The sequence below is a fragment of the Ambystoma mexicanum genome, chromosome 1q (assembly GCF_040938575.1).
Source record: "Ambystoma mexicanum isolate Mex_15411 chromosome 1q, UKY_AmexF1_1, whole genome shotgun sequence".
Taxonomy (NCBI): Eukaryota; Metazoa; Chordata; class Amphibia; order Caudata; family Ambystomatidae; genus Ambystoma; species Ambystoma mexicanum.
The window spans coordinates 156,693,415-156,716,854 of record NC_090922.1 but is presented as its reverse complement, the minus strand read 5'-3'; the positions used below and the strand labels follow the sequence as shown (position 1 = coordinate 156,716,854).

The following is a 23,440-nucleotide window of genomic DNA, read 5'->3' as shown; positions in this document are numbered from 1 at the left end:
TAAGTTTGGATTTACTGATTGAGTCAAGCATGTCCGTACAGATGCTTAATCTGTTAAGGAGACGCAGATATATAAAAACGAGAGTCAAGGTAGACCCGCGCAAGCCTCTGCACGCCTCTTAGCATTGTTTCAAGTGCACGTTCTTAAAAACCAGTTGCGGACATATATAAACGTCCCCTGGCCCCCTCTTACCTGTTCTTGGATACAGGCATGTTTCCTCGCTTCAAAGTATTATTATGAGTTAACTTTCCCAGAAAACTTTCTGTTTTGACAAAGGCCCTTGAGAGGCCGAAACACGTGTAAACCAATGGGGCAATGAATTCATACATTTCTTTTGACTACAATCACAGTGACAAAGGGAAATCTTTTCTGAAGTCAAATAGATTTCGGTGGCGCAGTCACGGGGTGGTTCATAGACTTTGCAAGAAACCAAGGAGGGGGAGAACTGGTCCCTCCTAGAACTACCAGACCAATGCAACACCACAAAAAATGTGGTACATTGAGGTCACCGGCATAAGAAGTTGTACTCAGAACCAACCCCCAAATAAACTACGGTACTCGTTTTTCATATGCATGTTGATTGTACAACATCTCTTCATATTTCAAACTATACCTATCGAGCCATAATCTACAGTTTGTCATATGCCAATCTATGCTGTCAAATCCCTCAATTTTTAGCAATACATATAAATAGCAATGAGGAGGAACTTTTAATTTATTGCATAGCAGTATTTTTTCCACAAAATACGTGTATCAGGTAATAATATCCCTATGTATATATATATGGTCGCCATATATAATGTCACCGGGAAAAGGTGTGGCAACATTATATAGGTGACCATATTTATAGAGACAGGGGGAGCGGGGGCTGCAAGGGTGTCCCCTGCTCCCCTTGAAGAAAAAAAAAGGTTTGGTGGGTTGCAGGGGTGTCCCCCACATGTTCCATGTAACAATGTTCTTTCAAAAAACAGCAATTATTTTGCAAGCGTTATTTTTGAGGGGACATTATTACATGGAACCAAAATTCGGGCATTTATTGATACAAGGCCTAACACAAATCTCACTGTGGCCATAGGGACTGCCATTGGCAAGCCAAGAACAGATTTCCAAATCAAACCTTCCTTATTAATTGTACTTTTGAGTAAGTTTGTATCTGAATCTGATGTTTGAGACACCGTGATTATGAATTGATGAATTTTGTAATTGTAAGATTTTAGGAAATATATGTGTAAAGTTTTTAACTAAACCACATTAATTATAAATAAAAAAATAAAATGAAAATAAAATCAAACCTTCTATCACCATAAAGTCAAAACTTTCCAGCAAGTGGTAAACCTCCAACCCATGAATCAGAGATGGTACCACCTTTGCCTCATAACATTTCTGAGCCGGGAGAAGTGAACATTTCCTGAATTTGCTGTGGAAATGCTTCATTTGAATCGCTCGATTTTTGGCTTTCTCATTCAAATGATTCACTAGACTGCTCTTACTGGGTTGTGCAGTTATAAAGAGACCCACGTATCTAAATTCAGCAACAACCTAAATCCTTTGGCCCTTTGCAAAGGAGACAACTTTAGTCTTTATTTTATTAATTCTCAGATCATTCCACTTGCAAAATGCCTGGAAGGCATTTAGTAATCTCAGCAGCCCTATTCTTGTGCGATCCAAAAGGACAATGTTGTCTGCTTATGAGATCCATGAGGTCTTGAGCCCATTTATAATAGGGGCGATACAAAATGATCTTTAATTCCCCCCCCCAAGTCCTCTAAATAGATGTTAAATAGAGTGGGGGCTAATATACAGATTTGACGTAGACCGCAACTAGTAGACATGTTAGTCATACAGTCACCCTTCAGTTTCATACAAACTCTCATTGTGGTGTCTGTACGTAGGTGTATTAGAATTGCCAGAAGTCCAGTGGGCAAGCACCTATCCCTCAACTTTGTCCATAGCAGTCCTCTGATGACAAGATCAAACACCAGTGACAAATCAATCATGGCCGCATGGATATTATCATCTTTTTGCTTCCAGGCTAACTTCTGGACCTTATTGTTAAGATAGCAAGCAGAAATTATGCCAACCCGGCCCGAAACCCACCAGGCATGGGACTCAATATCTCATTGTTCTCTGCCCACATATTAAGTTCCTTCCATATGTGGTTGGCAAAGATCTTTGAGTCCACATCCAGCGGGGCTATCAGGCACTAATTTAGCGGATCTACTTTGCTGCCTTTTTTAAAAATCATCACTATGTTCGATTGCTTCCTACTTGATGGTCTCTGTTCGAGCTGTACAATTTCTTGAAAGAGCTTGAACAATACACCTCACCACAATTTAGGGTCTTCTTTCAAGACCAAATTGCAGAGTTTATTCAGAGCCGGTGCTCTTGAGTTATTGCTCTTCCTTATACTTTCCTCAATGCTGCCTCTAGAAAAGAGCAGTTCCCATTTAGAATAACACCCTACAACTGCTGAGATCCCATCCTTGAGCTTGCTTCCATACACCTTCGAATAATGATTTATCCAAATTGACTCTTCAATTGGATTTTCCTGCACCAGAGACTGGAATTGTCTCAGTTGTAAACTAACTTCCAGTAATTATGAACTTTTTTTACTTATACAGGTCAACATATTTTCTCCAGCCACTTGTTATTGCACCAAGCGTAACATCTTTATTCTATTCTTGTGGCTCTGTTTCACCATTTGTATCACCTCCAACTGCTACCTACTATCGTTAATGTTTTTCTTTGCCCATCTGAGGCTTTGCCTCATGTGCCTTACAGTGTCCTGAATCTCTCTACTAAAGACCCTCTTCCTCAAAGGAGTCCTTTTTTTACCACTGGCCACAAGATTTACATGTTCCCTAATAAAGAGTGGGAAAACCCATGGATTGCAATGCGTGGCGAAACTTGCGTTAGTCTAGGCTGCTACCGGATTGCTTAGATGCCCATTAAATTCTCTCATTTGTTTTGGCAGCCATTTCAAGGTATTTTTCCCCCTATTTACAGACAAGGTTCCCATGGTGCACCTATTCTTTATATCGACATCACCCTCAAAGGAAGTGCATAACCATTGATGGTGCCCATCCTCATTCTCAACATTTTCCAAACTAAGTGCCACAGCTTCTATGAAAATAAAGTAGTCGGTGTAGGAGTACTTTGCCACATTATGCCATGTGGCCCAGTTCTTCTCATGTTTTAAGTCTTTGTTATACAAGACAGACAAACTCTATTCTTCAAATAATGGAGCCCATTTCAAACCCTGCATGGATTGCCCCTTTCTATACTTCGGGAGCGCCTCACCATAAGGGCCTTCGTGGTCTGTCCAGGATCTACAATCCACGTTAAAATCCCCAAGCAGTACGATTTCCCCTGATTTCTCCACATACCAGATGTACAAAAAAACCTCAGTATGAGCCAGCAGTATCTCTACATTATTGTCTAAATAATTACAGTAGATGTTTACCAATAGCACTTTTTTTCCCTTTCCCTCCCAACCAAACACAACTTCCACTACCAGCATTCCCACCAACGTGCTATCCTACACCAAAGCCTGCACGAATTTGGAAGTGCGCACCATAGTCCAAAGCCCCCCATTTGGCCTACCACTCATACCCTTTACCGCATTTTGTTCAAAGGTGTGCAAACCATCCAAGACCACCTCCTAACAAAGAAAGGTATCCTGCGGGCATATCAAATCATGTTTACTTAGAACAAATCCAATCGTTTTGTCCTCTAAAATATGGTTGAACCCTTGCATGTTCCAACTGCAGATGCTAAAAGCCAGTCTGCTTACATCCCCTACTCATCTCGAAAGCGGTCAGATGGCCAGCTAGCCACGACCAATCCTCTGTGTCCTTTTGCATGTTTTACCAGTCTCCTGCAATTCTATGATTGTCGGATTCCACAGTGCAGGAGACAGGAACGTTAAAGGAAATATCGTGGTCATTCTTCAAAGGATGCTTAGCGTAAAAGTCAAAAACACGTAGTCTCGGTTCATCAATTGAGGACAACAGCAGCTCCCTAAACAAAGTGCATGGTTATTAAAGCAAAACTAGGTTATTCTCATAGATAAAATCCACACATGCAATATTGCTTGAGTTCAATTAGCCCAACTTGCATATGTCTTGAAAAATCGCTAGTATAATCATTTGGTTTAGACAGATTTTGTCCTCAATTGGAAAGATTAATTCTAAAACATAACAAGTCTGCTCATTTCCGTGAAGGTTTTCCCTCTCCTCTAGTTTCTGTGAGGCACCCAGAGTTCATACAGTCTGGCTGTATGTATTCTTTTGTCGATTACTTTGCTGAGGAGGTATGTCACCGACCAGTAGAACAGCCTTACCTACCAGCCCCTTTGTTTTGCGTTCATGCCATCTGCCCTCAAAATTCTTGTCACCCATTTCTATTTGTATTATTCCTCTATCCTGCCCTAGATCTGCTTGAAGGACATGTGTGAATTTCACCATCATAAAGTTTGGGGGGCATATTCCCACCCTCTGTGCTGTTTCTTCCTGGTCTACCCTATTAGTACTCTCCACATATTGGGTGGCCATATGATTGGCTGCACCTCCCTACTGCCACCGCTGATCTCAAAAGAGCTGAATCTGCCGTCCTAATTGTCAATGTCACCTCCACCAAACTTTCATTATCATTTTTTTCTGTAAGTTCTCGAGTCATTCCTTTTTCCATTTTTTTGTTTTTAGGAATAGTGGAGCCACAGTTTTGATCTTGCTTTCTTGTGTGTCAGTCCTTTTTACAGCACCTCCCTCTCTGCTTCCCATTTCAACATTATTAACAATTCTATTCAGCGAACCTTGATGCTTCTTTTTCACTTTTTTAATTTTCGTTTACTTTTGTCATTGCAGTGGTGGATTCACTTTTATGTTCTTTCTTCCCCCTTTGTTGGAGAAGGTCACCCCCCCTGCAAAACCTATGGGATGGACCTCCCTCGGGATATCCATTCCCTGCAAGCCCAGGGTCTGTCTATTAAAGCCCTGTGCAACTTCACATGCAATAATATCCTCCGGCTCTGCATTTATAATCAAACCTAATCTGGAAAATCTGCCCATAAAGGACAGCAACTGAGGATTGTCATTGAAGACACTCACCTCCATTTAAAAAGATTCTGCTTCTTGCTGGGGTAGCTTTTGTTGATTGCCCCCATGGACGGCGGTGACACTGCCCCCACACCTGGGCTAATTTCCTGAACTTTGGTTGAGGGTTCTCTTAACACAGTTACGTGACTAAAATGGACAATGAATTCATATCTTTGCGAGTTCAATAGACTTTTAATATTCTCCTGATTGTTGTTCTTCTCCAGGCATAGTCATTTCCCCTGGAAATCAACCAACATAGCCGCCTGCTTTTTTTACATCTTCCTTAAATTGGTCCTGTTTTTTTGTGATATCGCACTCGATTGATTTACCTGCTATAAGTGATAGATTGCTTCTTTGGAGTTCCATCAGTGTGAGTGCTTATCCCGTCTCTCCTCGTCTGAGTAACTCAAAGACCTTTACTAATGAGTCTAGGACAAAGTTCAGAGCCACAAGTGTCTAATGATTAATTTGATTGGATACCTGTTCTTCCGCCTCCTCCGCCTCACAGTCCCTTGCAACTATTGTCTCTGGCTCTACTGCACTTTCACCTCTGTTTGTTGAAATAAAAAAGAGGTCTGGAGAAGCTGATTAATATTCCTGCTCCGGCGGGTCTTCAAATCTCTTTCGGGCATTCAAACCATTCAGGGCTTATCCTCTTCCTCTGTAGTTACTGTCAGTCTCTCCTCAAATGCAATCACACTCTAATCGTTAGTAGTGGTGTTATCCCTCTCACTAGCACTTCTTCCCCTAGTAAAACAATCTGTAATGCTCTTCTTTATATTGGTAGAATTAAGGGTGAAGTACAGGCCTGGTCTTTTCAGGACAGAGGAAGTGATGGGGGAAACATCAACTATAGAAACATGCTGTTGTTTAATCATGGATATGTGCGATGTCAATTCCTCCCCAGCAGTAGTCCCGTGGCACTTGGTCAACACACATAGCAAATCCACCTCTGAGAGTGGTCATCTGCCTCTAACCATTTCTATTAGCACACAACCGTTGCTCCGGAAATGGTACATACGTTATATCACAAAACAGTAAAAACAAATCTCACCAGCGTACCACTTGTTAGTCATGTAGACTCACAGATGTCAAGCTGGACAAGAAAGCACCAACTTGTTTCCAGTACAGGGCATCCCCAGCACCCGGTTGCCCAGTCTGCCTTGACTGCCCCGCACTCGGTTACACCCTATTTCAAAATCCTAGGTATCTCTCTACAAGCATGAGAGGCAACAAAACTACTGCCAGTGACAAATATTGCAGTCAAATTATCCTTGCATGCAAATTTTACAGCTATTCAAATCCGTGTCTGGTTGATTGCTACAAAACAAAATAACACCAAGCCAGGTGTGCATTATGGGCTTAATGATTCAAGCCTATAACCATTTCATCTCACACATACTAGTTAAATTAAGGATAAGTGGATATTTTTATCTTCCACAAACGCTCTTTGGTTTTATGCAACGCAGCCAACAACCCTCATTGGTGTGATTTGTCATTCTCCCAGGGGTATTTCAAACAAGTTCAATATAAGTGCAAAAGCCTGAGCATCTTGAATGCTAAATGTCTATCAGAAAATAATGTAATTCTTATTATGACTATGACATACACTGGAAGTGATAAATAGGGCCTGCGCAAAGAAACAAATATGGGCGGAACATGCATATTCCCCATTCCAACACACAACTTCACGTCAGGAAAATTCGCCCACAAACCTCGGTTTGCATGAGGGCGTGTTTTGGCCTTCCGGCACAACTTACATTTCTTTGCACCTCTGGTTACTTTGCAGTTAGAAAAACATGAATACGTGGAAAGCGCAAAAAAAGTGCATGCAAGTAGGCGCAAAGTTTTTTTATGCGTTAAGTACTTAGAATTTGAACTTTTTCTATAAATCAGACCCTTTATATCTCCAAATACAAGGCTGATGGTATTCCTTTCTTACTGTTGCTCTCATTCTACTCCTAACCTTAAAAAATACAAAATGTACCCTTCTCGATTCAAAACATCTTCTTTTTTCCCTGATTCCGCATCTGTCAGTAATGGCGGGGTGGCACCATTGGCATTGCGTGGGGCCCCGCCTGAGAACAATGTCTTTAAAAAAAAAGACCACGCACCTCGGCAGCCCCCTGCCTAAGTACTGTGTTTCTTTGAAAATTCTGACCTCGGAGTCAGCACAGTGCTTGCCAAAAATTTAGTATGGCTGCTAGGCAACCAAGTCCTCGCTCTGTGCACGGACCCAACTAGTTCTGGAGAAACAGAAAACAGAGAACATGCAGCTGAAGTTGCGTGCCCAGACCGTGAGTTTATCGAAGCAGCACCAAGGGAACTGAGGTAAATTAAAACATAAAAAAGTGTGTGCATATGTGTGCGTGTATATTTGAACGTGTCTTTGGTGTGTTCAAAGGCTTGAAGTGTGTGTCCGTGCACATATGCAGTGGTGGAAATGGAACAAATTTAAAGTGGGTTCACATAAGGGCCGAGGAGGTTCCGAGGAGGCAGAGTTCAGAGGGGGCGAGCTGGAAGTTAAATGTTCAAAACAATAGTTTAAAAATGGTGTCATTTCTTTCATGCTGATTCTTTCCAATAACTATGCTGGAAACAAATACAAGCTGCTCACCTTTTAAAACCAGCAATCCATAGTGCAACATTCCCTGGAAAACAAAATATCCAAATATGAGACATGTACTTTGTTGACAATGAAGATTACCCCTGCTAGCTGTGCAGGGAGTATTAATTCTATTAAAGACTAGGAGGCGAGCATTATGCTTCAACTTCTTTAATTTACCACTCTTCAGCAGTTTCAACAAAACTCAAAAGCATAACAAAACACTGAAAGCAGTCTGAACAGACTTTTCTTCTTTTGAACTACAATCCCCATAGTCTCTGTAGTCCATCTCACTCCATGCTCAGTTTATGACCACTTCCTGTCCCCTGAGCTCCTCCTCTCTTTTACTCGCTCTGAAAAGTCCACTGAAAACTCCACACTAAGTCTTGCAACTGGCAATGACTTGCACCACTTCAAACGAATGTCGAACTTCCTCGACCCAGGCGACTCTCTCTGCTAGTCTCCTACTTCAATTGTTCTTCTGCTCTTCCCCTATGAATAAATAGAGAGCAGAGAAATCAGGGTGGTGTCCATGTATTGTCAATACCATCATATTATTATTACATACGATCATTCAATATCCCGCACAATACATACTCGGGTGGGAATTTAATGCTTGCCCCCTAGTCTTTAATAGAATTAATAAACCCTGCGCAACTAGCAGGGGTAATCTTCATTCTATGACAAGACTGGAGGCAAGCATTATGCTTGTTCAAAGCTTCCCAACACAGCAACCGCTAAAGTCTCGATCGGCTTAAAATAAAACTCTTTAAAAGTTTGATCATTCGACCATTCTGCTGTCAACATAATATCTCTAAGAGATACTCCTGTCTTAAATGCTTTAGATGCCATGACTCCACGCACAGAATGCGCTCCATACTTCCCCACATCTATCCCTGCTGCATGCATGATCTCTTTAACCCATCTGGCGATAGTCGCTGTGGATACCCCCTTGAATGGCTTTCTGTGCGCTATAAGCAATTGTTGGACAGTCGCTGCTCTGCATTCTGCTGTCCTGCTCTCGTACTCTTTTATGCAGCTTGCTACGCACCATTTAGGTTTACTCAGGAAATAAGGGTAGTGGACTGAGGATGTCCCCGTCTTCGTTCTTCCCACTATTGTAAATGTTACGCCTTCTGGCCCGAATGACTTCCTATCTACTTCCAGAGCTCTCACGTCTGATACGTGTTTACAAGAGACTAGGCACAGCAGCATTGCTAACTTTCCTGATAACTGCTTCAGCGATAGATATCTGTACCCCAGCCAACTCTCTAATAGCTTAAGAACTGTCTGCACGTCCCAGACTGTCTTATATCGCGGCTCTGGGGATGCCTTAAATTTCGCTCCTCTAATGAGCCAGACTACTGCCGGGTGCTCACCCGCACGTACGCCCTCGATAGGGAGATGGCCTGCTGATATGGCGGACCTGTACACTCCTATGGTGCGGAACGCTTTACCACCTTGCAATGATTGCGCAAAAAAATTCAGAATCATCACTACAGGTGCAGAAATGGGATGAACACCTCTCCCTCTGCACCAGCTTGTCCATTTGGCCCAAGCCGCGTCGTAGCTCTGTCTTGTAGACGGGGCCCAGGAATCCGCGATGAGCTGCGCAGCTTGAGATGAAATGCCTGGCAACTCCCAGCGTCTCCTAATATCCTGCAGGCGATGAGCGGGAGAGTCCCCCTCACTCTCAGAGGGCAAAACGACCCAGCTGGTCGAGCAAGTGCTCCAATTCTGGGAGCAGCCTCGGGTAATCCACTGCTAGTTCCATAAGCATCGGGAACCATACTTGTGACTTCCAGCATGGCACTACTAATAGCAGCTCCGCTGTCTCCCTCCGACACTTCGCTAGCACTCTGCTCAGCATCATAAATGGGGGAAACGCGTAGTGTGGACCTCCGCTCCACTCCTGTCGGAACACATCCGTCCCTTGAGCTCCCGGGTTCAGCCTCCAGCTGAAATATTCTGCAGTCTGGGCGTTCAAGCAGGATGCAAAAAGGTATATGTGTATTGGCCCCCATCCCTCGGTCATCCTCTGAAACACTGCTGGATCCAGCCTCCAATCGCTGGAATCCGTGAGGTAGTGAGAGTTCTAGTCCGCTATTATGTTTAGCGTTCCGGGGAGGTACTCCGCTGTGACTGACGTCTCCGATTGTAGGCAGAAGTGCCAAAAGTCCTTCGCTAACTCGGCTAGCATTCTGGATTTGGTGCCGCCTAGGTGGTTTATATATCGCACTGCTGATATGTTGTCCATCTTTAATAGGACGCACAACCTCATCCTCCCTTTCGTGAAGGCTCTGATCGCGAAGGATCCTGCCAGTAGTTCTAGACAGTTTATGTGTAACTGGAGTTCCTCCTCGCTCCATTTCCCCCTGTCTGCAGGTCTATGCACCTTGCGCCCCAGCCCAGATGGCTGGTGTCGGATTCTATAATCAGATCTGGTCTGTCTCAGAAAATGGCACGTCCATTCCAGGCGTCCATATTCTTTAACCACCATTCCAGCTCTGTCTTGGATTCCTGATCCAACGGCACTGATTGGTGATACCTCAGGCCTTGCTGTAGATGTCTTATCTTCAACCTCTGCAGTGCTCGATAATGTAATGGCCCTGGAAATATGGCCTGAATAGAGGCTGCTAATAGCCCTACGATCCTCGCTAGAGTTCGAAGGGACACTACTTGTCTTTGTAGGCATTCCCTCAACTCCCTTTTGATGTTGTGAATCTTCCGAGCTGGAAGCTCGAGCGTCGCTTTCCTGGAATCTAGTACGAAGCCCAGAAAGTCCAGTCTTTGTGCTGGCTCGGTGTCCGACTTTTCTATTTTCACTAGGAATCCTAGTGAAGCTAGCAGGTCCTGGACCCACCTTGTCTGGTATCTGAGGGTTTCTCGATCCTCGGCTAGGAGTAGCAGATCATCTAGATAAATGATCAATCTTATCCCTTTCTCTCTTATTGCCGCCGCTTCTGGCTTCATCACCTTGGGAAAGGCCCAGGGCGCTGAGGCAAGCCCTAAGGGCATTGTCTTGGACTGCCAGAGCTGTCCTTTCCAGCGAAAAGCTAGGAAGGTTCTGAATTCCTCTGCTATTGGGATCGTCAGGTAGGCATCCTTCAGATCCAGTCTCGTCAGCCAATCCTTTTCTCTGAGCGAATCTCGGAGTTGATGGATGCCCTCTATCTTGAAATGCCTGGCAACTATCCAACCGTTCAGCTCCTTCAAGTTTATAACTGGACACACTTTCTCTTTTCGGTGCACCAGAAACATATTGCTTATAAATTCGGGATCACTCGGGCACCTTTCTATGGCGTTCTTCGCCGCTAGCAGGACTAGCTCCTGGTCTAGGAGCTTCTGCTCTGCGCGCTCCAGCTGCTGCTGGTGAGGCCTGTGCCCCTGCACGGGCGGCTGTACGAACTCTAGGCGCATACCCAAAATCGTTTGTAACCCCCAGGCATCGCTGGAAAGCTTGCGCCAGTTTCTCAAGAACATGCCAGTTCTCCCCCCCACTGGGGGATAATACGCTGCTCTCACCTTGAGTGAATTCTTGTCCACGCCCCGATCCTCTTCCTCTGCGACCTCTTGGGAAGCGTCCTCTGGACGGAAAGAAGGAGTCCTGCTGCCTTTTCTCCCAATATTGGGCTCTGGGATTCTGGGGCCTTCTACCACTCCGGTTGCGACCAGTCGAGCGACCCCTGTGGCGAATGGTCCCTCCAAAAACTCGGTTGGGAAAGATCTTCCGGATGGAAGCCTGTGCCTTCTCCAAGGATGTGTAGGTGCCCACAAAGCGCCCCATCGCTTGCCGAAGGTCTCTCCGAAGAGGAGTCTCTGAGCTGCCTCTCCGGCCTCGTAAGAGGCTAAATCACTCAGCTTCCTGTCAATTTTCAATAACAGGCCTCTCTGGCGTTCTGATGCGATGACGCAGTTCGCATTCCCCAAGAGGCATACTGCTCTCTGTGCCCAGCCCGCTAGGTCGTCGGGGTCTACTTCTTCCCCCGTGTCTCTGGCTCTCTCAGCCAGATCCATTATCTTCACTAGTGGCCCGGCCAGGTCCAACACTTTCTCCTGGCAACTCCTCCAAGATCTATCAATCCCTTTCCGAGGGTCTTTGATCATTTTAGATATGAAAGTAAGCATTTTGGGGTCTACTTCTGGCATTTCGGCCACTTTTCCTGGAAGGTCCGGCCTCGGGCACTCCGCTCAAAGTCTCTGGCGGACTTCCTTGTCCAGCGCTTTTCTTAGCCTCTTGGTCATATACTGCTCCACTGTTGGCGGGGGCTGCCAGTCAGAGGACCTCGGATTCCGGATGCTTTCCGGGTCAAACATATCTTCCTCCTCCTCCTCGAGGTGTTTCTCTTTGCGAAGCCTTTTACCTCCGCTGGGTGTGAGATCCTCCTCCTCATTTCGTTCCTCCTTGTCTTGGGAGGGAGGATCCCCATCCTCTGGCTCTTCTTCCGAGCCTGGGTTCTCTTCTACATCACCTTCCTCCCCTGGAGTGGGAGTCGTGAGGTCTGGCACTGTCTGATGCCGCATGTATGCTTCTCGGAGCTTGGCGAAAGCGTCGATGACCTCTGGGGCCTTATTTCTCGCCCCTTCCGAAGGGCCCTGGGGGTCTAGAGGAGGTTTCCTCTTTCGGGCCTTAGTACTCCCCAATGACCGTGCTTCCGAGGGTTCTGTGGGCGTGCGCTCTTTTCGTCCGGCGCTGTCTAAGGGCTGGATCAGCATAGCCTCTAGGGACTCCAGCCTCTCTTGCAGGGGTTTAACCCCTTGCGCCACTGCTTCTATGAGTGAACTCCCTAGCACCTCCTTAAAGCTGGCAGCGAGATCTGACGGCTGTTCCTCTTCGTTCCACTCGAAATCCGACATTCTGAGTGGGTGCTGTGTGCCTGAAATACCCGTGAGGATGCCACTGGCTGCGCCGGACTTTCAATAGTATCATATATGCCTGCAATGTGCGTTAATTTCGTAGCCCTCGTTGGTAACGAGGAGCGCCGGGTAACCTCACTGGCCAGTCTCTGATTCTCGTACGAGGCTGTAATATTGAGGCAGCTGCCTGCCGCTTAATCTGCACTTCAGCGCGTATGAGGGATCGAGCTTATGCTCGGAACTTGATCGCTCGTCGGAGGCTTTAATACGAAAATCATCGCCGGGCCCGGTTTCTCTGATAAGCTCTTCTCCGCTTCGCCGTGCTGAAGTGGCAAACGCGGAAGCAGCAAGCTTACTCCGGCCCCGCCTCTGCAAGGGTAGGGGCTTCCGGGCCTCGGCGTGCTCAAGCGGTGCTGGTCCCGCCTCCCGAAGGGAGGTGGGTGCTCTCGGTGCCCGAGGTCCCGCTACCTCGCCTCCGTAGAGGAGGGTGTTAGGAAAGATTTCTTAATTGTAGGTAATTTTCCTTCCATGTGGCAACCCCTAAAGTTTTTGCTGTTGTTTTACACACTGATCTAGACTTTGCCAGAGAAGCGCAGCCTTCTGCCGTCCTCCTCCGGGCTTTTCGCTCACTTCTGCCGGGAAACACCGTTTTCCGTAGTTCTTTTTCTCATGTTGCAGCTTTCGCGCAACATGGCACGAGAGGGCACTGAAAGCTAAGTTACTGCTCTCTCAGGCCTCCAGTCACTCTACAGGCCTTAGACACTCTCATTGGATTGTTAACGAACGGTGCAAGTGAATCATGGATAGGACTTGTGGCAGCGATCGTTTATTTGTGTTTTGAGCTTCTTTTGGCTGTTTAAGCACATTTCTCGCGCTTAGCCCAAAACGGTGGCCTGGCTTCCAAAATGGCCAGACCACGAGGTTCTTTGTCCTGCCCGCTGACTGTCTTTCTCCCTTCACCTTCCCCAGGTCGAGCTGACCTTGGGCCTTCCTTATTTGGGCATGTACTTTCCTACGAAACACAGATGCTTTCGCGGGCTTCTACAGGCCTGGTGTGAGCCTCCAGGATGTGGGCTGGGATGTCTGGTCCCAATACACATCATGGGTGCCAGAGAGTCTAGTGTGTCTTGAATGCCTGGGACCACAGTGGTCCGTGATAGGTCCACGTATGGTGTGAGTGTTTTGTGAGCAGATCTCCTATTGGATCCCCTCTGTTTTGGCGCAAAGGGAAATCTGGATAAGAGGAGGCTGGAAACACCACTACCAGGGTGATCTCCCGAGTTCTCACGAACGACGGATACAGGAGCCAAGTATCCTGCAACCAAGAGGCTGAACCGAGGAATCGCTGGTGACCCGCAGAAGGACTGCTCCTCTGCACTTCTGTCGCCCTGTGAGACCATTCTGCCTCTGATCGAACGAGAAGGCCTGTACTGGTACTTCAACCCTTTGGACTAGTGGGAACAACTATTCTCGGCATCTTCATCATCTCCTGCATGTAAGCCTTCGGAAGCGTCCCTGAGCCATCCAGTGGACTGACCAGCCTACCCAGGAGTCTTGCTCTGTCACCGCCGTCAGGTTGCTGCTGTATTCCGAGTCCTTGACACTCTCACACGATTTGTACACTTGGCATTCCCAGGTCTGAAGTGAGAAGTGTACATTGGGCTGAAATACACACAGCCGCTTCGTTGCCCCGCTGTGGTAACAATCTGTGCGGGTTCACTGCGTTTGGGACATCCTCAACTCTAACTTCTGCTGCCATGGAATCTACACGACGCAGAGACGTCCCCTGCTCGTATCTGAACCTGCCAGCCCTGAAACTGATGGGGAGAAGCCTGGGTCTGCCTGCATTGGGGACCAGCGAGTAGCAACGCTAGGAACCGGTCGCCCTCCTGCAGTAGCCTGTAGCTTTTCCTCGCTGTGTTAAATAGAACGCCTTTTTCGCACTCGCGCTCTGCTTCTGCCCACAAGTGTAGGCTGCGTTTGAGTAGCGGAGATCTGTCCGTCCTCGTTTGTTCACCGCTCTGAATTGCCTGATTTCCCTGAAGAGACTCTCCTTTGCCCGTTGGCACCAGCGTGTGCAGGTACTTCTGAGCACAAGACTCCACTCTTCGTGGGGCTCAGACTTCCTTCTAGTTAGGTGGCCTCTGAAGACGAACTGGGTCTAACGATTACTTGCACTGCCTGTTTTCCTCCCCATCTAGGTGGTCTGCATATTTCGTGCTTCTAACTCTTTAGACCCTTCGGTAATTGTATATATATTGTATTTGATGGTGATGTGTTGGTTTACTTGAGTTTTACCGTGATTCTTTACTATGGTCAATGTTACAGAGGGCTTGCAATAAATGTGTCTATATTTTAATATAACACCTGCTTGGAGTAATTTGTAAGTGCCCTTGTGTTGTGTGCTCATTGCGGGCTTTCAGTCACCCTCACCCCTCTTGAGACCTAGTCTTGACCGCCGCCATCGCTACCCTGATTGGTCTGGCTTGTCCAGAGGTTACCCTGTTCGAAGAAACTAGGCTGGCCTTCTGAACCTCTGCACCTCCAGGACAGAGTTCAGAAATCCGTCTTAACAGAGGGGTTGGCACTCTGAATTCGTGAACGGCTCCACGGAGCCGCGGCGGGCTCCTCTTCGTGGGCAGCCACCCCAAGGGTGCTGAAAGTGCGGCACGGGGCGGACGCGTCGAGGGCTGCCCAGTCGCTAGAACGAGCAGTCGACGGGGCTGTCAGACTGACGCCGCTTAAAACTGACTATACGCTTCACTTAAGCAGCTGATTCTACGCTCCGCAGCGCTGCTCTATATTACACCTGCATATACTAATGCCAAATGTTAAAACGTTATCTAATCTACATGCTCAAACTATCACGATTCCCCAAATAGTAAGAGGATAACTAAGATAGTAATTATCTGCTTGAAGAGCAGTAAAAGAAGAGGAGGAGCTCAGGGGGCAGGAAGTGGTCATAAACTGAGCATGGAGTGAGATGGACTACAGAGACTATGGGGATTGTAGTTCAAAAGAAGAAAAGTCTGTTCAGACTGTTTTCAGTGTTTTGTTATGCTTTTGAGTTTTGTTGAAACTGCTGAAGAGTGGTAAATTAAAGAAGTTTATGCATAATGCTCGCCTCCAGTCTTGTCATAGAATTTTGTGTGGTCTTTCGGGTAAGCGTCAACACTGGTAACGTGCAACCTGAGTGTAATCCTGGTAGCCAAACACTTGAAGCAAGATCACTAGCCTCAGGAACTCGCACAGGGTGTCGTGTCTGCCCTCTGAAAAAAAGCGACACTGTCCACCCACGTGTTTTCTTTTCTTGTGCCCTGAAATCAGCATAGGGCCACAATGAGAGCAAATAACTGCTCCAGTCTCCAGCATTGTAAACTCTCTTGCCACATGAGATCCTGGGCATATATTCACGACTCACTTGCACTCTCATCTCCCCTCCTAAACCCCCGATTTGGCTTTCAACTTTCAACAATGCTCTGCTTTATAAAAGATGCCCTGAAAAGAACAAACACTACAATGAGCCACACACACAAATATATTTAAGGATTTATATATTTGTGTGCATACCTTACCATGGTTTGTGTACTTTTCAAGCCAATCTTTTTTAAACATAAGAAGACCTTTAGTAGGCAAAACGTGTACAATTGTGACATTCCCCCCATCATGACTGAGAGACTGCAAATACCAGAATCCTTGCTGGCATATTTCAGTGAGGCCCCAGCTTCACGTGTGTTCCCTCTATGAAACTAGGGCTGGGTAATGGAATCTGCGCAGTGAGCAGATTTGATCACAGAGCCGCCAGGCGGGAATGAGGCAGGCCGGCTCCTGAGAATCATTGGCCAGCGCTGTATATATGTTTGTGCGAGTGTCCTGCGTATATGCGTATGTTTATGTTTGAATGTTCTTCAGTGTGTTACAAGGCTTGTATTGTATGTTGGTGTGCGTTTGTGGGTGTGCAAACAATGGTTCCATGACCCTTGGAGTGATAGGGCTTTAGCCGCCCCCTCGGGACCTCCATTTTGGGTTATGTTGACTTGACCTGGCTGACCTGGGGAGGTGTGGCGGACACAGACAATACACAGTGCCTGTGCTGTTAACAAAGGCCCAGCAATTACTCATGTAAAGCAGTTCATTGTTCACCGCTGCATTCTGTGCATACGTTTTTAGGTAATTAAAATCGTGATGTGGGGTTAATACTTGTATGCCAGCGGAGTGATTTCAAGGGTGTGGGGGAGTGAAGAGGGACAAGAGACATCTCATTCTCATAGCAGTTCTTAAGTGTTATTTCAAACTGAAGGGGAGAGTTAACTGCGTGCAACATTGAAGCAGCACCAGAATAATCTTGTTAGAATGTGTAAAGAAGTTAGATGACTCCACACAAAAATAAATAATTTCACCTCTCCCTCACAATCGCTGAAGTTAGCCCTTCTCCTGACATTTGAAGGGTTAACACCCTCAGCCCCCTAAACTTTAGCTTAGATGCACCCCTGTGTGCCGGTATATATGCTTGTGTGAGTGTCCATCACCAGTGAAAGCTCTTGGTAGAGCCCCACTATTGATGGGGTTGAAACGGATTATGACCCTTTGTTTTATTAAAGTGCACATCCCAGGTTGACTTTAGTGCTGTTTTAGATTCTGCTTTTTCAGTTTAGACCAATGTTCAACGGCAACACCTTTGTTTTCTTTAAAATAAATTTTCTGTTTGAACACTCCTCAGTAGATGTATGTCTCCTGGAGTTTTCAGTATAAACCACGTCCAACCCTGCAAAGTCGTTTCCTTTCAAGAAATGCTGCCCTTCTGCATAACATCACATGCTATTCAATGCATGGCCGGGCTTCTGATAGCCACTCATGCAAAACTCAATCGTTTAGTTCCAGGCAGGAACAACTTCTGCAGTGATCCAAGGGTAAAATATAAATTAGCGAATTAAACATTGGCACTATGATTATGACTGGTTAAAGATCTGAGAGGAAAAGAGAAGGGCCATACAAGGCCTTAAGTGTCCTCCTGTTGGCAATCTTCATTAAATATCATAACTTCTGGTCATGGGTAGCAACTGTTCAGTTTCGCTATAAGGACAGACCAAATTTGGATTTTTGGGACAGGGCGTAAATTTCCACACCAAGAATCGAGTGAGTTGTATCCATACCAAGGGCCAAATTACACATTTTACAGCACTTTTAGCAACAGGAATTGGAAAAAAGCCAAAGCATTTACAGGCGGGTCTCACCATCTAACATCTCAGCAACAGTTGCCTAACCTGCTGAGCAGCCTTGCAGCATTCTATATTAGGATTCCCTTCTTCTGCCATGTCCAACAAGAGCGTTGCCCTGCCCTCCCAAACCGTCCCCCACCCCAATCAAAGCTGAGGTGACAATGAGGCGGACTTCCAACTTTGAGTTGAGCAGTAATTGTAATTTTCCATAATGCATGCTAAAACCTCACAAAGCCTGAGCCCAACAAGAGAGGAGCCAGAAGCCCTGTCAGCCCCTGGTGGCTCAGAAGAGCAGGACACTGAATCCAGTTTCTTTTCCAGTTGGTTATACAATCTACAAGGGGGCAAAATGACACTCATGCCCCTGTTGTTCTAGCAGAGTGAGGGCAAGTGCCCTCCTGTACTGAGCACCTATGCCTCCAATCATTCTGTAATACCACAGAGTTGTTGAATGTTCAGTTGAAATCACATATTAGCCGATGTAAATAATGCCTGGTACTGTCTACACCACTGGAGGTCAAGATGTTTCATTCATGCCGGGATACTTTTGCCTCAGTAGCCAAAGGCTGACCATGATGCAGTAACGTTTGTGTGTGGTCGCTCGGGCCTGTAACTATGGGCCCCGGGCATTACCTGAAGTGGTAATGTCCCCCTTCTCAGGGCAAATTGTTTATTAGTAACCCGGCGAGAGACAATCAGAAGGCAAGAGCCATTCTGATTGGCTCTCGCCAGGTCCCTACCCGGCCGGGAATCCCTTCATCGGGATTCCACTGCCTTTATTCCCGGCAGGGGGCGTGGCAGCCCCTCAGCCAATGAGGAGGCTCGAAGCGGGGCCATCCCCGCTCCGAGCCTCCCCACGGCTGAGAGGCTGCCTTCACCCCCCGCGGGGGACCCGGGTAAGGCATTTTTTTTTTCTAAATTCCCTCCCCTCACATCCCCCCCACCACTTACCTTCTTGTTCCTGCGTCCCCGGCAGTGGACGAGGAAAGCCTACAACCGTGTGGAGACTCAGAGCGGGGCCATCCCCGCTCCGCACCTCCACATGGCTGGAGGCTTACCTCGTCCCCCGCCGGGGATGCAGGTACGCTTTTTTTTTCTTTTTTTGTCCCCCATCCCACTCCCGCCCTCCAAACCCCACTTACCTTATTTTTGATCCTTTTTCGGGAGCGGACGCGGTGGGAACAATTGTGTTCCCAGCGCGTCCGCTCCCGATGCCCGCCATGGAAAGGGAAAACGGACTCCGTTTTCTCTTTCCATGGCGGCGGCCATTTTCTTGGTCGTTTTTTTTTTCTCCTGAAACGCCGCAGCGCCGAAACGCTGCAGCGTTTCAGGACAAAAAAAAAAGCTTTTAGTGCCCCGGTCACGCAATTTTTGCGGGCCAGGGTACTAATAGCAATAGAACCCTCGCGTCGGGGGCATTACCGTCGCTTTGCTCGGGTCCTTACCTATGGGCCCCGGGGCATTACCTGAGACGGTAATGCCCCTGACGCTCGGGTTCTATTGCTTAAATAATAGCCCTTACTATGTATTGTTGTTTAGTGAATTGGATGTATTAATTGTTTGATGAAAGATTGTAATAATTTATCAAATGTTTGCATATTGTGAGGAGCACATGTCACTTTATTTGCTGAATGTTATGTGTTGCACTTTTTACTTACTCTGAACCTTCGAGTAAGATTTCATGCAATATTGAAGATGTGAATAAATTGAGTTTAGGAAACAATTTGTTAATTAGATAATTGTATGTTTTGTCTTGGTTAAAGCATTGCTATTCCCCTATATCACAAAGATTGTACTACACACATATGCTCAAGGTCTGTTGTGTTAACGTTGTTTTTTTCAGGCCATAGCATCTTGCCCTCTCTTTTGAGGGATATTTTTTCCTTGCCCACTGCTGAAGCAACAAAATGCCCATTGGCACCTTAAATGTCACCAACATTATAAGCGTTTTAAGTGATCTTGTTGAAAGTTGCTATCCTTAAGGTAGTAAAAAAAAGTAGATTTAACTTATCAGTTAGAAATATATCTAATTTCATTTTCTACCCCTTTTTTCAGGTCAACCTGTTGTGAGGGAGAGATGTCTCTGCAGATGACTTGGTGTAGCCCGAGGAGGACCATCATTCTTGCTTTCTTCAGCTTCCTTGGGATTGTATCCATGTCCTATTATTACCATCTTAACCATCAATTTACAACAGATCACAGTGTTCAACCATTGACCAACGTTAACGATAAACCCAAGAACGTACATCTAATGACCAATAGCCTAGTTGATGGGGCCTGGACTATTAATTCCCAAAGCCGGCTGGGCAATCAGCTTGGCGAGTATGCGGCATTGTATGCTTTGGCCAGGATCAACGGACGTCCGGCTTACATAATACCGGAAATGTTCAACTTTCTATCTCCTTTCTTCAAGATCAGATTGCCTCAGCTGCATGCCAGTGTGATCAAGAGGATAAAATGGAAGAAATATTTTTTGAACAACTGGATGTGTGAGGAGTATAACCACATCACCGAGAAGTATGTCTATTTCACTGGTACTCCCTTCTCATGGACATTCTTCTACAATATTCGTGATGAAATCCGCAGGGAATTCACCTTTCATGACTTTCTCATAGAGGAGGCAAATGAGTACCTGGAAAAGCTGAAGGGCTCACGGAAGAATGTGACTTACATTGGAGTTCACGTTCGAAGGGGAGACTTTGTCTATATTTTGCCCAATAGGTGGAAAGGTGTTTTGGCTGATAAAGCCTACTTGGAAAAGGCTATGGGTTATTTTCGAGACAAATACGAGGAGCCGGTTTTTGTGGTGACGAGCAATGGAATGCAGTGGTGCAAGGAGAATATAAACACCTCCAAAGGTGATGTCTACTTCTCTGGTGATAGTAATGAGTCATCTCCTGGAAAGGACTTTTCTCTTCTCTGTCACTGTAATCACACCATCATGACAGTTGGCTCCTTTGGGATTTGGGCTGGGATCCTGGCAGGGGGAGAGGTTATCTACCTCGACAATTATACCATACCTACTACCTATTTTCTCAATATCTTCCATTTTAATGCTTCATACCCTCCTGAATGGATTGGCATTCCTGCTGACCTTTCACCTCTTCTCTCAGGAAAACACTGACTATTCATAGCACAAATAGTTCAGAGTTGGTTATTCATACAGAGCTTTGCATTTTTTTTTTCTTTTGCAATTTAGAAATGTTCTGATTAGAAAATGTACATTTTAGTATTTTAACAATAATTTGAGGAATCAATCAGATTGTGAAAGTGGCAAACAATGTTTATGGTACAGGGTATCTATCACATTGCAATACAGTGGATAGGGTGATGTGTGGCTTAGATTCGCCATAAAAATACTGCATTTTAGCCACCTGTCTTTTCAACCTGTATATTTCGGATTTGGGAGAATACCTGGACCCAGTCTGGTTTGTGCCACCAAAAATGAATGACCTTGCCATTACGTGGCTGAGCTACGGCCATGACTTCCTCATTTTTGATGGTAGAGAAATTGGTTTGCAATGTCTCATTACTACCTTCTTGAAATGTGTTAATCATAGTTCTCTGGTGCTAAATCCACCAAAGTCCAAGGTGTTGCATTGTGCTACGAATAAATAATCCACTAGATTCAAATGGTGTGTGCATACTGAGCCTTTGGAGAAGGTTGACAGTTTTGTGTACCTTGGATTTCCTATTTTAGTCAAGCTGCATAAATTTCAGCCCGGGAGCGGCTGAGAAGCAGTGCACTTGCCTTGTCAGCTCAAATGTCCTGTGTGGACACATGATACAGGAAATTCTCTTTGCTTCCAACCCTGAGATTTTATGAAGGAAAAACTGTGACAAAGCTTCTTTATGGATTTGATCTGCTCCCTCTGTGGGCTATCGACTTGCTTCCCACATTGGAAGGTCTAATGTGGCAAAGGTCATAGGGGTTCAGATCTCCCTCCCCCTGGAAGCTATTCAATATGAATTGGGGCTTACTTCTCTTTCTGCCACAGCAAAGTGGAGAGTCTTATCATTCCATCGTAACATTATTAGTCCTTTGGATAACTCATTGTATAAAGATCTGCACAATGTAAGTCAGTCAACCAATGTGAAATTCTTAAAAGAATTAGCTTCCTTCTTTAGCTCCTTGCTGAGTTCCTTGGGGCTTCAGGAGGATGATCTTATTCAAAATCCCTTCAGGGTCAAGACAATTCTGTACAATGAGGATTGGATTCAAATCATGGAGAAATGCCATGGTTATGAGTCACCGGAGCACCTCAAGTACGATCATAAGAGATGGGGAATTGTGGCTCCTTTTCTGCCAATAGAACATCGAGAAGGCAGTTCCTGAGATTCAGGTGGAATTTGTGTCACACTAAATCAAATTGAGATATGGTCACATGCAGAGTGAAAATATACAGTGTAGATTCTGTAAGTCATGGGACTTGATGGAAACACTGAATCATCTGCCAGCTACCTGTCCCGCCCCTTGCACCAAATGGCAGTATTACTTTGGGAAACATGTGCATCACTGATATCTGGACTGGGAGGATAGGTTCTAGAGGACATTTTAGGGGGGAGAAAGTCCTCACTTGTGATTGCAATTGTGGGTTTTGTTAAAAACTTGCATCTGGATGAAGATAGTACCCAGGAAAGGAGGCTATTGTTAAGTTTAGTAAATACTCTCAACTGCGATATGTCATTATGACTAATGGTTTGATGCTTTTTTAGAACAGTTTGATTTGTATTTTTTCTATGTTCTTCATAATTGCTGCTTTGAATTTTATGATTTGTTTGATTTTATGAAGAGTGGGAAATGTTATTCTCGTGTAATGAATTGTGATTCTTTTAATTGTATGAATTGTATATGATCTTAACTGTGATGAAATACTTTGAAATTGTATTCTAATTTATTGTGTAATTCTGTATGATCTTAAAATGGGTTAAAGGCTATTTGATTAACCATAAAATAAAAAAGAGCTAAAAAAATATTATATTTACATGTGCATCATGTAGGTGCATATTTGGGATCGGGATATGTGTTGGAGAGTCATATTGCTGCCCCTAGAAACATAATTGTCCATCAACTCAGGGTGGATAATACATCCACTCTGGTGAACGTGCTGCACTGGTACTTGCTACCCATCATCCATATCATCCTCACCATCAGACTGCATGTCCTGTTCCGCTGACATTTCAACATGATGTCTATAGCATATGCGGCAGAGGATACCCTCACTCACCTGTATGGAATATGAAAGATGGAATATGGTCAGGGGTGGCCACACATGTGTTGCTGTACCTCTACTCAGATCATGCAATGCTTTGGATGTGAGCTGTGGCAACGACTGTTGTACAAGTGCACTTCTTTCATAATCATCCAGCCAGGGAGGCATATGCATGGTGGTGGTAGTGGTGTTCCAGAGAGTGGAAATGAATGGGCAAAGGAAAATTAATAAAGATAGGGAGAAATGTGTAACAGTGACATGAGTAGGGATACAGGCTTCATGCTGTGATGGGGAGTGATTTATCTAGGAGCTGTATCTGTCTGCCAGTGTGTGTCTACATGAACCTTGGAAGGGTGCTATTTCACTGCAACATGGCATCAGCAATTGAACCAGGGAAGCAGATGCAGCAGTATGTGATTGTCGGGTTGGTATCGCATGTCATATGTATAT

At 45.5% G+C, this 23,440-nt stretch overlaps 1 protein-coding gene across 1 annotated transcript; it reads left to right on the top strand.

The window, feature by feature from the left end:
* The first annotated feature begins 7,324 nt into the window (after positions 1–7,324).
* LOC138525996 (galactoside alpha-(1,2)-fucosyltransferase 2-like) lies at positions 7,325–22,743 on the top strand. Its single transcript, XM_069636287.1, has 2 exons — positions 7,325–7,427; positions 19,833–22,743. Exon 2 carries the CDS (start codon positions 19,855–19,857, stop codon positions 20,899–20,901), a length of 1,047 nt encoding a protein of 348 aa, XP_069492388.1. The 5' UTR covers positions 7,325–7,427; positions 19,833–19,854; the 3' UTR covers positions 20,902–22,743.
* Positions 22,744–23,440: the final 697 nt, after the last annotated feature.